Source organism: Aethalodelphis obliquidens, unplaced genomic scaffold, assembly GCF_003676395.1.
Source record: "Aethalodelphis obliquidens isolate GAN/ISIS:26980383/991018 unplaced genomic scaffold, ASM367639v1 scaffold8, whole genome shotgun sequence".
NCBI lineage: Eukaryota > Metazoa > Chordata > Mammalia > Artiodactyla > Delphinidae > Aethalodelphis > Aethalodelphis obliquidens.
The window spans coordinates 2,535,519-2,550,979 of record NW_020837952.1 but is presented as its reverse complement, the minus strand read 5'-3'; the positions used below and the strand labels follow the sequence as shown (position 1 = coordinate 2,550,979).

Below are 15,461 nucleotides of genomic sequence, written 5' to 3'. Positions count from 1 at the left end.
TTGTCTAATTTTAATTGTGGTAGAATGCACATAACATAAATTTTATCATCTCAATCATTTTTAAGTATATAGTTCAGTAGTATTAAGTATAATCACATTGTTATGCAATCAACCTCCAGAACATTTTCATCTTTTTTTTTTTTTTTTTTGGCCCCACTGCACAGCCCTTGGCAGTGAGAGCACAGAGTCCTAACCACTGGACTGCCAGGGGATTCCCCCAGAACTTTTTCATCTTGCAAAACTAAAACTCTACACCTATTAAACAATACCCTATTTCCCTCTTCCCTTTAGCCTCTGGAAACCACCATTTTACTTGTTTCTATAAATTCTACCATTCTAGATATCTCATATTAGTGAAATCATACAGTATTTGTTTTTTATGACTCGCTTATTTCACTTAGTTTAATGTCTTAAGGTTCATCCATGTACCATGTGTCAGAATTTCTTTCCTTTTTAAGGCTGAATAACATTTCAATGTATGTATATACCACATCTTGTTATCCTTTCAGCTGTTAATGCACACTTGGGTTGCTTCTATCTCTTGGCTATTGTGAATAATGCTACTATGAACACAGGTGTACTAAGATCTCTTAGGGACCCTGTTTTCAATTATTTCAGGTATATACCCAGAAGTAAAATTGCTGGATCATATGGTAATTCTATTTTTAATATTTTGAGGAACTGCTATACATTTTCCATAGTGGCTGTATCATTTTGTATTCCCACCAATAGTGCACAAGAGTTCCAATTTTCACATCCTTGCCAACATTTATTTTCTATTTTTCTCTTGTTTGTTTGTTTTTGATAGTAGCCATCTGTATGGGTGTGAAGTGGTATCTCATTATGGTTTTGATTTGCATTTCCCTAATGATTAGTGATGTTGAGCTTTTTTTCATATATCTGTTGGCCATTTTATATATCTTCTTTGAATGTCTATTCAAGTCCTTTGCCCATTTTTGAATTGGGTTATTTATTTATTTGATGTTGAGAGTTTATTTTTAAATAAGTTCTTTTTAATATTTATTTATTTGATTGCTCTGGGTCTTAGTTGCAGCACATGGGCTCCTTAGTTGTGGCATGTGAACTCTTAGTTGCAGCATGCGTGTGGGATCTAGTTCTCAGATCCCACAGTGGATTTGACCAGGGATCGAACCTGGGCCCCCTGCATTGGGAGCATGGAGTCTTATCCACTGTGCCACCAGGGAAGTCCCAAGAGTTCTTTATATATTGTGGATATTAACCCTTCATTAGATATATGATTTGCAAAACTTTTTTTCACTCTATAGGTTACCTTTTCACTTTGTTGTGTCCTTTGATGCACAAGTTTTAAATTTTGATTTAGACCAATTTATCTATTTTTACTTTTATTGCCTGTACTTTTGGTGTCATATCTAAGAAATCATTGCCAAATCCAACGTCATGAAGCTTTTCTCTCTACATTTCCTCTGTATTATAGTTTTAGGTCTTATGCTTAGGTTTTTGATCCATTTTGAGTCAATTTTTGTATATAGTATAAGATAAGGGTCCAACTTCATTCTTGCATGTGGGTATCCAGTTTTCCCAATATCATTTGTTGACAGATTGTCCTCTCCCATTGAATGGTCTTGGCACTCTTGTCAAAAATTATTTGGCCATATATGCAAAAGTTTATTTCTGGGCTCTGTATTCTATTCTACTGGTCTATATGTCTTTTATGACAATATGCTATTTTAATTATTGTAGATTTATAGTAATATTTGAAAATGAGAAGTATGAGGTCTCCAATTTTATTCTTCTTTTTCAAGATGGTTTTGGGTATTTGGGGTACCTTGAGATTCCACATGAATACTAAAGATGGATTTTTCTATTTCTGCAAAAAACACTATTGGGGTTTTGTTAGGGATTGTACTGTCTGTAGATTGGTTCAGTAGTACTGATGTTTTAACATTGTCTTTCATCTCCTTGGTTAAGTTTATTATGAGTATTTTATTCTTTTGATGCTACTGTAAGTAGAAATGTTTTCTTAATTTCCTTTTCAGATTGTTAACTGTTAGTGTATAACAACACAACTGATTTTTAAAAATTCAATTTATTTAAACTAAACTAAAAAAAGAAATAGTTCACCCATTTTTCACACTGTCCCTACCCCTACCTTTGGTAACCACCAAACTGTTCTCTGTAGCTATGAATTTAGTTTTATTTTAGATTGCACGTATAAGAAAGATCATACCGTATTTGTGTTTCTCTGTCTCACTTATTTCACTTAGCATAATGCACTCAAAGTCCATCCATGTTGTTGTAAATGGCAAAACTTCATTCTTTTCTGTGGTTGAATAATATTCCATTGTATATTTATGTATGCTTGGTTTGTTTCCATATCTTGGCTATTGTAAATAATGCTACAGTGAACATGGGAGTGCAAATATCTTTTCTAATTAGTATTTTTATTTTCTTCAGATAAATACCCAAAAGTGGAATTGCTGAATCATATGGTAGCTCTATTTTTAATCTTTTGAGGAAACTCCATTTTGTTTTCCATAGTAGCTGCACCAATTTACATTCCCACCAACAGTGCACAAGGGTTCCCTTTTCTCCACATCCTTGCCAACACTAAGAAGTGTTGTTAATTTTAGTCTTTTTGATAATAGCCATTCTAACAGGTATGAGGTACATTTCATTGTGGTTTTGATTTGCATTTCCCTGATGATTAATAATGGTAGAGCATCTTTTCATGTACCCATTGGCCATCTGTATGTCTTCGTTGGAAAAATGTCTGTGCATATCTTCAGTCCATTTTTCTAATCAGATTGTTTGGGTTTTTGCTATTGAGTTGTATGAGTTCTTTACATATTTTGAATATTAGCCCCTTATCAGATATATGATTTGCAAATATTTTCTCCCATTTGGTAGGTTGCTTTTTCATTTTGTTGATGGTTTCCTTTGCTGTGCAGAAGCTATTTATTTATTTAGGCTGCACCAGGTCTTAGTTGAGGCACTTGGGATCTTCGTTGCAGCATATGGGATCTTTTAGTTGCAGAATGCGGACTTCTTAGTTGCGGCATGCAGACTCTTAGCTGTGTCATGTGGTCTCTTAGTTGTCGTATGCATGTGGGATCTAGTTCCCTGACTGGGGATTGAACCCAGACCCCCTGCATTGGGAGCATGGAGTCTTACCTACTGGACCACCAGGGAAGTCCCCAGAAGCTTTTTAGTTTGAGGTCGTACCACTTGTTTATTTTTGCTTTTTTTACCTTTGCTATTGGTGTCAAATCCAAAAAATTATCACCAAGAGCAATGTCAAGGAGATTATTACCTATGTTTTCTTCCGGAATTTTTATAGTTCCAGGTCTTACATTCAAGTCTTTCATCCATTTGGAGTTAATTTTTATGTACGGTATAAGATAGAAATCCAGTTTCACTCTTTTGCATGTGGCTGTCCAATTTTCCCAGCACCATATATTGAAAAGACTTTCCTTTCCCCACTGTATATTCTTGGTTCCTTTTTTTTTTTTTTTTTTTTATAATTTTGGCTGCCTTAGGTCTTTGTTGCTGCACGCGGGCTTTTCTCTAGTTGCGGTGAGTGGGGGTTACTCTTCGTTGCGGTGCACGGGTTTCTCATTGTGGTGGATTCTTTTGTGGCAGAGCACGGGCTCTAGGCACGTGGGCTTCAGTAGTTGTGGCTCACGGGCTCAGTAGTTGTGGCTTGTGGGCTCTAGAGCACAGGTTCAGTAGCTGTGGCGCACGGGTTTAGTTGCTCCGCGGCATGTGGGATCATCCCGGACCAGGGCTCGATCCCACGTCCCCTGCACTGGCAGGCAGATTCTTAACCACTGCACCACCAGGGAAGCCCTTCTTGATTCCTTTGTCATAAACTGATGATATGTGTGTGGGGGTTTATTTCCAGGCTCTCTTTACTGTTCCATTGATGTATGTGTCTATTTTTATGCTGATATCATACTGTTTTAATTTCTATAGCTTGTAATATTGTTTGAAATCAGGGAGCTTGATGCCTCCAGCTTTTGTCTTTTTTCTCAATATTGCTTTAGCTCTTCAGGGTCTTTTATGATTCCAAAAAAATCAAATTTTAGGATTTTTTGTTCTATTTCTGTAAAAAATTTCAGGATTTTTTCTTCTATTTTTAGGATTTTTTGTTCTATTTCTGTAAAAAATGTCATTGGAATTTTGAAAAGGATTGTATTCAATCTGTAGGTTGCTTTGGGTAGTATAGATATTTTAACAATATTAATTCTCGCAGTGTATGAGCATGAAATACTTTTCCATGTGTGTCTTCTTCAATTTCTTTCATTAATGTCTTGTAGTTTCCAATATACACGTCTTTCACCTCCTTGGTTAAATTTAGTCTCAGGTATTTTATTCTTTTTGATGAAGTTGTAAATGGGATTACTTTCTTAATTTCTCTTTCTGATAGTTCATTATTAGTATATAGAAAACTAAACATTTTTGTGTATGATTTTGTATCCTGCAACTTTCATGAATTCATTTATTTGTTCTAACAGGTTTGGGTTGTTGTTGTTGTTTCTGTTGTTTTTTGATGGAAACTTTTTTTTTTGGCTGTGTTGGGTCTTCGTTGCTGCACACAGGCTTTCTCTAGTTGTGGCGAGCAGGGGCTACTCTTCGTTACAGTGGGCTTCTCATTGCGGTGGCTTCTCTTTTGTGGAGCATGGGCTCTAGGCATGCAAGCTTCAGTAGTTGTGGCACACGGGCCCAGTAGTTGTGGCTTGTGGGTTCTAGAGCACAGCCTCAGTAGTTGTGGTGCACAGGCTTAATTGCTCCATGGCATGTGGACTCTTCCTGGACCAGGGATCGAACCCATGCCCCCTGCATTGGCAGGTGGATTCTTAACCACTGCACCACAAGGGAAGTCCCTTTTGATGGAATCTTTAGAGTTTTCTATATATAAGATTATATCATCTGCAAACAAATATAATATTTCCTCCTTTTCAATATGGATGTCTTTTATTTCTTTTTCTTTTTAAAATATTTATTTATTTTTGGCTGTGTTGAGTCTTTGCTGCTGCGGGTGGGCTTTCTCTAGTTGCGGTGAGTGGGGGCTACTCTTCGTTGCTGTGCGCAGGCTTCTCTTGTTGTGGAGCACAGGCTTTAGGTGCACAGGCTTCAGTAGTTGTGGCATGCAGGCTTCAGTAGTTGTGGCACGCAGGTTCAGTAGCTGTGGCTCACAGGTTCTAGAGCACAGGCTTAGTAATTGTGGTACACAGGCTATGTTGCCCCACAACATGTGGGATCTTCCCAGACCAGGGATTGAACCCGTGTCCCCTGCATTGGCAGGTGGATTCTTAACCACTGCACCACCAGGGAAGTCCCTATTTCTTTTTTCTTGCCTAATTACTCTGGCTAGGGCTTCCAGTAATATGTCAAACAGAACTGGTAAGAGTGGGCATCCTTGCCTTGTTCCTAATCTTAGAGGAATAATTTTCAGATTTTCACTTTTCAGTATGATGTTAGCTGTGGGCTTGTCATATATGGCATTTATTATTTTGAGGTATGTTCCCTCTATACCTGCTTTGTTGAAGTTTTCATCATGAAAGGGTGCTGAATTTTGTCACATGCTTATTCTGCATCAATTGAGATGATCATATATGATTTTTTCCCCTTCCTTTTGTAAATTTGGTATATTTCATTCATTTATTTTCACATGTTGAACCATTTTTGCATCTCTGGAATAAACCCCACATGGTCATGGTATATAATTCTATTAATGTGCTGTTTAATTCTGTTTGCTAGTATTTTGTTGAGGATTTTTGCAACAATGTTTAGAGATGTTGGTCTGTAGTTTTTTTGTTTTTTTCTGTTTTGCAGTATCTTTATCTGACTTTGGTATGAGGGTAATTCTGACCACAAAGAATGAGTTGAGAAAGGTTCCTTTCTCTTCAATTTTCTGGGAGAATTTATGAGAAGTTGGTGATACTTTTTCTTTAATCACCATGCTGTGTGTTAGTTTGTAATGTTATTCTTCATCACGGCTTATCAAACTTTGTCTCTGCTCTCCTGTATTTCTGATAATTTGCTGCAACTGCATTACCTATTTCTGATTGCAGTATTTCCAGCACCTAACATTTGATTACTTTTTTTTTTTTTTTTTTTTTGCGGTACGCGGGCCTCTCACTGTTGTGGCCTCTCCCATTGTGGAGCACAGGCTGCAGACGCACAGGCTCAGCAGCAGCCATGGCTCACGGGCCCAGCCACTCCACGGCATGTGGGACCCTCCTGGACCGGGACACGAACCCGCGTCCCCTGCATCAGCAGGCGGACTCTCAACCACTGCGCCACCAGGGAAGCCCTAATTACTCTTTTGACATGGTGATTTGGCTTGCAAAATCCAAATCTTAATGTTATTGTAAGGAGTGTAGAGAGAGTTCAGTTTGTCTGAAGCCAAACTGAGCGAGTAATTGATAAATTTGGAAAAGATGGAGCAGTGATTCTCCATCTATCAGATTTACCATTCCCTTTTAAAATATTTTTAACATACCTTTGTTCCTCTGAAGTGAAATTCATAGATAAAATATCTATACTCATACTTTAAAAAATTAATATGTGAGGGTAAATATAAGTGCTAATTTATAATAACATGCATTTCAACGTGTAAATTCTAGGTCAAACTTCACTAGAAGACATAACAAAGTAGTAGATAGAGGCTTGCATCCTTATGTAGAATTAAAATAAATATGAAAGCTACAAATATAGGCTGATACAAATGCAGGTTTATTGTACTGGCACTACATACTATTAGCAGTAGTGTCTTGCTAGTTGGTACTATGGTGTTTCAGAATGGTGAAATTTTATTGGAGAAATTCTAAAGAATATTTTCCTTTGATTTACAAAATATTTGCATTCCTGGAAATTTCAGTAAGCAATGAAACTTTGTAAAAAATTATTCTGCATTTATACTTTAAAAAGAGTAAGTTTCTAGGCTCAGATAATTATAAACAGATTTTTTTTAAACCTATGTGAATATCCCATGGGACAGTCAAAATTTATGCAGGACGGACCAATTCTTTAACATGTGTACTGTCCATTGCACCGTTGGGTGGGCTGGCACTCCTTAGCATCTTTTACTAAATACAATAAATCTTCCCTCCCATTCATTGTTACAACCAAAAATGCTTCCACAAATTTCTTTTTTAAGTTATTTATTTATTTAGGCTGCGTTGGGTCTTCATTGCTGCATGCAGGCTTTCTCTAGTTGTGGTGAGCGGGAGCTACTCTTTGTTGGGGTGTGCGGGCTTCTCGTTGCAGTGGCCACTCTTGTTGTGGAGCACGGGCTCTAGGCATGTGGGCTTCAGTAGTTGCAGTGTGTGGGCTCTGTAGTTGTGGCTCGCCGGCTCTAGAGTGCAGTCTCAGTAGTTATGGCGCATGGGCTTATTTGCTTCGCGGCATGTGGGATCTTCCCCGACCAGGGATGGAACCCGTGTCCATTGCATTGGCAGGCAGATTCTTAGCCACTGCGCTACCAGGGAAGTCCCCACAAATTTCTAAATGCCCATATGAGGCAGTAATTACCCCCACTGAGAATTTGCTGATAGATTCTTGAGGAGGGGAAATAATGAAGTAGAAGTCATGTTGTGGAATATTCTGATAGCTGCTTTCCAGGTGTAAGCGTTGATTAAAAAAAGAAAAAGAAGTAACTTCCTTTAATTAATTAGTAATTAATTAGTTTGTTTACAGCAGCCACAGTTTATAAGGTATTTCACACATCTTACGCGTCTCACATCAACTATAAACTCAGCATCTCCATTATTTTACAGATGAGTCAGGGCAGCTCAGAATTGTTAAGTGATTTATTAAAAGTCATTTTAATGAGAGAGCTAGAGTTGGAGTCCAGATATGGTTTCAGACCCAATATTCTTTTCATTATATCATAGCAATGCTAGGATGAAGGCAGAGAAAAAAAATTTAAGAGGAAAATCTGAGACTCAGAAAAACTGGAATTAGGGGACTTCCCTGGTGGTCCAGTGGTTAAGACTCCATGCTTCCACTGCAGGGGGGTGTGGATTTGATCCCTGGTCAGGAAACTAAGATCTCACATGCCACGCAGCCAAAAACAAACAAACAAAAGACAACAACAACAAAAAACTAGAATTGGCAGCCCTTTGATTAGACAGCTCTATAGTGACTGTCACTGACATTCTGGGAAGAAAGGTGGTCAAAGCTTACGGTCAAACAGAGGATTTATTAATATATTCCCCCTTCTTATTCTTATAGGACCTTAATATGCAGCTGGGTGACATCATGCAGAATGTGCAATGGATAATAATAAATCACTATACTATGGAAGAGAATGTGCACTCTGGAAGGAAAATATCCCTTACAGAACATAAGAAATAGAGAGCAAGTTTGCTGGAGAAAATAGTTACTTGTGCCAAGACTGCTGAAATTAAAGAAAAGACTCTTGTCTACATTCTGGCCTGGTTGGAAGAATGGAGTAAGTTTCCAGAAGTGATTTAAAGTTAATGAAAAAGCTAGAGAATGGAATTATAAGCAAATTATGAAGGATTAGAAGAAGACTAAACAAGAAAAGACTAAGGTGGTTATTTAGAGAACAGGTGCTCTCTGTTCCAGGAAGAATAGAATAAGGAAAATATAAGCTCGCTCACTTAGTACCAGCTATTCTGGCCTCCTTGCTTTTCTTCAAGCATGCCAGCATTCTCCTGCCCAGTGTCCTTATGCTTCCTAGTCCCTTGCCTGGAACATTTTCCATCAGGTAGCCACATGGCTCATTCTCTGCTTATATTTCTCTTTAAAATGAGGTGTTCTCTGACCATCCCCATTCTCTACCCACTGGCACTGTCCATTATTCTTTACTCTTCTTTATTTTTGTCTATAGCATTTCTTACCATCTGACATACTTTATAATTAATGTGTCTTTAAAAAATTTTTTGTCTGTGTCCTTTCACTAGAATGTAAATAGTATGAAATTAGGGAATTTGTTTTATTCAATGCTGTATCTTCAGGATCTAGAACAGTACATGACAGAGGAGACACTGGTTGAATGAAAGAATGAATAAGCTAAGAATACAAAAAAGAGAAATTTCATTTAGTTACAAGAAATCTCATGTAACAGGGGTTATAAAATACTAGAAAACTTACCAAAGGAGTTAATTGGGGTTTAGATCCCCAATATTAAAGCACATGTTCACATTTTAGATATCCCCATCCCTGAAGTCAGGGAACTAACAAATTAGACACATTTTAACCATATTTTAACCATATTTTCATGGCCAAGGCTTACTGTTTGGCCTTCTATTCCAAGTCTCTCTTTTTAAATTTCTTCATAGAGAGAAGCCTCAGAATAGAAATAATTACGAGATACCTATATTTCCCAATACTACAATATTGAATAGGTAGCCAATATTATAAGCCTATATGGTTATAACTATTTATTTTGCTGCACAAAAGTAATTTTTTTTACTCTCTTCAAGATGTCATTTTGTCTCAGATGACTACAATTGATATTGATGAACACCACCACTGTATAGCACAAATGGAGATGTTACCAGAAACGCTCAAAGCTATCGAGAGCAATGTCAAGCTACTGAGCAGAATTAGTACATCTTTGAAGAAACAAAAGAAAAAAAGAGGTAAGAGTGCTCTAAGACTTTGGAAATAGATTTGACTTTTTCTAAAAAAGAGCTTTATAATTTACGTACCATAAAATTTACCCACGATAATTGTACAATTCAATGACTTTTAATAAATTTAGAGTTGTGCAACTATCACCACAATCTAACTTTAGAACATTTTTATCATCCCCCAAAGATCTCTCAGACCCATTTGCAGTCAATCCTCATTCCCACCCTCAGCCCCAGACAACCACTAATCTCTTTTCTGTCTCAATAGATTCGCCTTTCCTGGATATTTCATGAAGTGGAATCATATTTTATGTAGTCTTTTATGTCTGGTGTCTTTCATTTAGCATAATGTTTTTGAGGTTCAGCCATGTTATAGGATGTATCAGTAGTTTCTTCCTTTCTATTGCCAATTGTACACCATTGTTTGCATATACCAAACTTTGTTTATCCATTTACCAGTACATGGACATTTGCATTGCTCCCACTTTTTGGCTTTTATGAATAATGCTGCTATGAACACACATGTATAAGTTTTTGTGTGGACATAAAATTTCATTTCTTTTTGGAGATACCTAGGAGTAGAATTTCTATGTCATTTATTTATCTATTGCTGGTAAACTTATGTTTAACTTTTTAAGAAATTGTTAACTGATTTCCCAAGTGACAGCACCATTGCAATTTCCATCAGCAGTGTATTACGGTTCCAGTTTCTTCACATCCTCAACAACACTTGTCATCGTCTGTCTTTTTTATTATAGCCTTTCTAATAAGTATGAAGTGATATCTCATTGTGGTTTTTTTTTTTTTTTTTTTTTGGGGGGCCCGGGGCCCTTCTCGTTTTTTCCGTTGCGGAGCACAGGCTCGGGACACGCAGGCTCAGTGGCCATGGCTCACGGGCCCAGCCGCTCCGCGGCATGTGGGATCCTCCCGGACCGGGGCACGAACCCGTGTCCCCTGCATCGGCAGGCGGACTCTCAACCACTGCGCCACCAGGGAAGCCCTAGTCTACCTTTTAATTCCATTTTTTCCTACATTTTTGGAGTAATTTTCTTAGTGGTTGTTCTAGGAACTGCAGTATACACCTTAAATTACCACAATCTGCCAGAGATTAGTACTAACTTAATTTCAGCAAAATATAGAATCTTTGCTCCAATAGCTCCATTCTCTTCCCCTCCTTTGTGCTTTGTCATATATATTACATATTTACGCATTATATGCCCAACAATATAGTTTTATAATTATTTTTATTTATTTATTTACTTATTTATTTTTGGCTGCATTGGGTCTTCGCTGCTGCACGCGGGCTTTCTCTAGTTGCAGCAAGCGGGGGCTACTCTTCATTGCAGTGCACAGGCTTCTCAATGTGGTGGCTTCTCTTGTTGCGGAGCACAGGTTCTAGGCACGTGGGCTTCAGTGGTTGTGGAACGTGGGCTCAGTAGTTGTGGCACATGGGCTTAGTTGTGCCGAGGCATGTGGGATCTTCCTGGACCAGGGATTAAACCCATGTCCCCTGCATTGGTGGGAGTATTCTTAACCACTGCGCCACCAGGGAAGTCCATATAAATTATTGTTTTATATGATTGTCTTTTTAATTGACTAAGAGAGGAAAAAGAAAATAATATTTTTACCGTCTTTTAAATTTACTTACATATACTGGTGCTCTTTATTTCTTTGTGTGTAATTGCATTATCCTCTGGTGTCATTTTCTTTCAACCTAAAGGACTTCTTTACTATGTCTTGTAAGGCCAGTCTACCAGCACCAAGTCATTGCCTATCTGGCATTGTCTTCATTTCACATTCATTTTTTTCAGGCAGTTTTAGATTTAGAGAAAAATTGAGACTATAATAAAGTTCCATTTATCTCACCATACTTTATTATTATTAATATTTACATTAGTATGATGCATTTGCTATAATTAACAAACCAATATTGAGACATTATTAATTAAAGTTTGTAATTGATTAATAATTCCTTGTTTTTACCTAGTGTCCTTTTTCTGTTTCAGGAGCCCATCCAGGGTACCAGATTACATCTAGTTGCCATGTCTCCTTAGGCTTTCTTGGCTGTGACAGTTTCTCAGATTTTTCCTTGTGTTTGATGTCCCTGATGGGTTTGAGGAGTACCAGTCAGGTGTATTGTAAAATGCCCCTCTATTGGAATTCATCTGATATTTTTCTCACATTTACCCTGGGGCTATGGGGTTTTGGGAAAAAGATCACAGAGGTAAAGTACTATTGTCACAATATCATTTCAAGGGTACATATTATCAAATGATTTATGACTCAGTGTTGACCTTGATCACCTAGCTAAAACAGTGCTTGTCAGGTTTCTCCACTGCAAAGTTAGTTTTTTCCTCATCTGCCATATTGTGCTCTTTAAAAGGAAGTCCATATGTGCAGCCCACATTTAAGGAATGGAGAGTTATGCGCCCCCTCCTGTAGGGTGGAGTATCTACATAAATTATTTGAACTTTTAAGAACAGGAGTCTGTCTATTCTCTCCTATTTAGTAATTTATTAGATTATTTATTTATATCAAAATGAACTCAGAGATATTTAATACTTTGGGTTATAAAACCTAATACTACTTTATTTTCTTGCTCAAGTTCCAGCTTTGGCCATCAGAACCTCTTTCATTTGGTTTTTGTGCCCCTTTCACATACCCGCATCAATGTGGTTTATTCTCTCTATCTTTTTTTTTTAGCACTTCCTTACTTTCTGGTACTTACAAGTTACAAGATGCTTCAGGTTCATCTTGAATATTTCCTGCCCCAGTTCTAGAATCTGTCATTTCTCCAAGGACTTCTGGTTCCTTTCATTAGAGAATAGTATTAAAAACCAAGATCTGGTTGCTATGTGTGGTCATTGCTACTAGGGTGTTATTTCTGTTTGGCCCTCTCATCTTTCTTTTTTTCTTTTTTGGCTTGTGGGGTCTTAGTTCCCTGACCAGGGATTCAACCTGGGCCCTCGGGAGTGAGAGCTTGGAGTCCTAACCACCGGAGCACCAGGGAATTCCCTTGGCCCTCTCATCTACAGAGCAAAAAAAATGTGTGCGTGTGCTGACCCATGAATATACACATATCTATAGACATTTATGTATATAATCATCTGTAACTACATTAAGCTAAACATGAGTTCTTGTCAATGTCTCTAACTCTAATTCATTATCATATGGATCATTCTAGCTCCCTCCCCTTGCTTATCAGTAAATTCCTACCCAAAACAGTGAGAAACCTGTTCCTACCATCTGCCATCCATTTACTTAATTGTTCAGTCCAGTATACATGTATAGCAGTATCAGAATTATTAACCCATACTCCCAAGGGAAACAACTTATCAACTACAGTACAGCCCTCATATGTAGTTCCTTTTGCCTTGGTCTTACAGAATCCTTTCATTTCCAGTTACTTAGGTCAGCAACACTCCCTCTTCCCCAGCACTGCCATTTCCTTCAGTGAGGTTGTGTCATACATTTCTAATATGGTTAGATTCTCGTATCACAGTATGAATTCCTTCCTGGGATCCCCTTACCTCCTAGGTGGTTATTTTTAAAAATGTGCCTATGTAGTTTCACTCTTGGTACTGGAGAGTTCTGTAGGGTTTGACAAATGTATATTGTCATGTATCCACCATTACAGTATCATACAGAATAGTTTCTCCATCCTAAAAATCCCCTGTGTTTAATCCTTCCCCTCTCTCCAAGACTCTGGCAACCACTGCTTTTTTAGGGTCCCTATAGTTTTGACTTGTCAAGAATGTCATATAATTGGAATTATGCAGTATGTAGCTTTTCCAGACAGGTTTCTATCTCTTAGCAATACACATTTAAGTTTCCTCCATAACATTTTGTGGCTTAATAGATTATTTCTTTCTATTGCTGAATAATATTTCATTGTATAGATTTACCACAGTTTGTTTATCTCCCTATTGAAGGACATTTTGGCTGCTTCCAGGTTTTGGTGATTAAGAATAAAGCTACTATAAACATTCTCATGCAAGTATTTTGTGTGGACGTAAGTTTTCAAATTAACTGGGTAGATACCTAGAAGCATGATTGCTGAATCATATAAGACTACATTGGGACTTCCCTGGTGGCGCAGTGGTTAAGAATCTGCCTGCCAACGCAGGGACACAGGTTCGATCCCTGGTCCGGGAAGATCCCACATGCCGCGGAGCAACTAAGCCTGTGCACCACAACTACTGAGCCTGCGCTCTAAAGCCCACGAGCCACAACTACTGAGCCCACATGCCACAACTACTGAAGCCCGCATGCCTAAAGCCTGTGCTCCACAAGAGAAGCCATGAGAAGCCCAGGCACCACAACGAAGAGTATAGCCCCCACTCACCACAACTAGAGAAAGCCCATGCATAGGAAAAAAGATCCCATGCAGGCAAAAATAAATAAATAATAGTAGTAAATTTTTTTAAAGACTACATTATTTTGTAAGTAATTTTGTAAGAAACTTCCAAACTGTCTTCTCAAGTATCTGTACCATTTTTCATTCCCACCAGCAATAAACAAAAGTTCCAGTGACTCCATATCCTTGCGAGCATTGGTATTATCTGTTTTTTTTAATTTTAGATATTTTAATAGGTGTGTAACAGTATCTCATTGTAATTTCAATTCTCTAATGACAAGTGACATTGAGCATCTTCTCATATGCTTACTTGCTGTCAGTATATATTATTTCTTACCTTCATTAAAAATAAAGAGTTGTACATGCATGCTACTTTGAGAAGCATGTACTTATTTCAGTGAATGGATGTGACAGACATTCTGTAATGTATTTAGAGAAGAGTTTAAAAATACATGTATTAACTATGGATATATGAGTATTCACTGAAAGCAACTTTGACAGGAGTGTTATTTCAGTGAATGGATGTGATAGCTCTTCTGTAATACATTTAGAGAAGTGTTTAAAAACATGCACTAATGATGGTTATGAGGGCTGTACATTCATGCTACTTTGGGAAGAGTGTTATTTCAGGGAATGGATGTCTTAACTTCTAGTAATCTAGCATCAAGTTTGCTGGTTATTTTTGAAGAATAGTTTTGCTGGATATAGAATTCTTGGTTAATAGTATTATTCTTTCAGCACTCTGAATATACCATCCCACTGCCTTCTGCCTCCACTGTTTCCGATAAGAAGTGACCTGTTAAATTTACTGCGGTTCCCCTGTTCTAAATGGGTCTCCTTTGATTGTGATGAGTCATTTTTCTCTTTTTGCTTTAAAGATTCTCACTTTGTCTGGCTTTCAACAGTTTGACTATGATGTTCTAGGTATCGATCTTTTGGTATTTATCCCACTTAGAATTTGCTGAGCTTCTTGAACGTGTTGATTAATGTTTTTCATCAAATTTGGGATAATCTGGCCATTATTTCTTCAAATACTTTTAATGCCCCACTGTCTTCTTCTTCTGGGACTTCTATTGCTTGTACATTGGTATGCTTGATGGTATCTTACAAGTCTCTGAGGCTTTGTTCATTTTTCTTTATTCTTTTTCCTCCCTGTTCTTCAGAGTAGACAATCTCTAGTTATCTAGCATCAGGTTTGTTGGTTATTTTCTTCTGTAAGCTCAAACATGCTGTTGAGCCCTTTTGGTGAATTTTTCATTTCAGTTATTGTACTACTCAACTCCAATTTTTCCACTTGGTTTTCCAGTTTTCATCTCTTTAATGATATGCTCTATTTGACGAGTAATTGTCATCATACTTTTATTTTAAAATATGGTTTCTTTTAGTTTTTTGGACATATTTATAACTGCTTCTTTTTTTCTGATAAGTCCAACATCTGCCCACCTCCTCTCCCTGGTCTCTGAGACAATTTCTACTGACTGCTTTTCCTCCTGTGTATGGGTCACACTTTTCTGTTT

General features: G+C 37.6%; 1 protein-coding gene across 1 annotated transcript in view; it reads left to right on the top strand.

Moving 5' to 3' along the window:
* The window catches only part of FAM186A (family with sequence similarity 186 member A), a 62,753-nt gene that overhangs the window by 29,221 nt on the left and 18,071 nt on the right, over positions 1-15,461 (top strand). Inside the window, 2 exon segments of the mRNA XM_027108198.1 lie at positions 8,221-8,440; positions 9,438-9,596. Of these exon segments, the coding sequence (XP_026963999.1) occupies positions 8,221-8,440; positions 9,438-9,596 (379 nt within the window).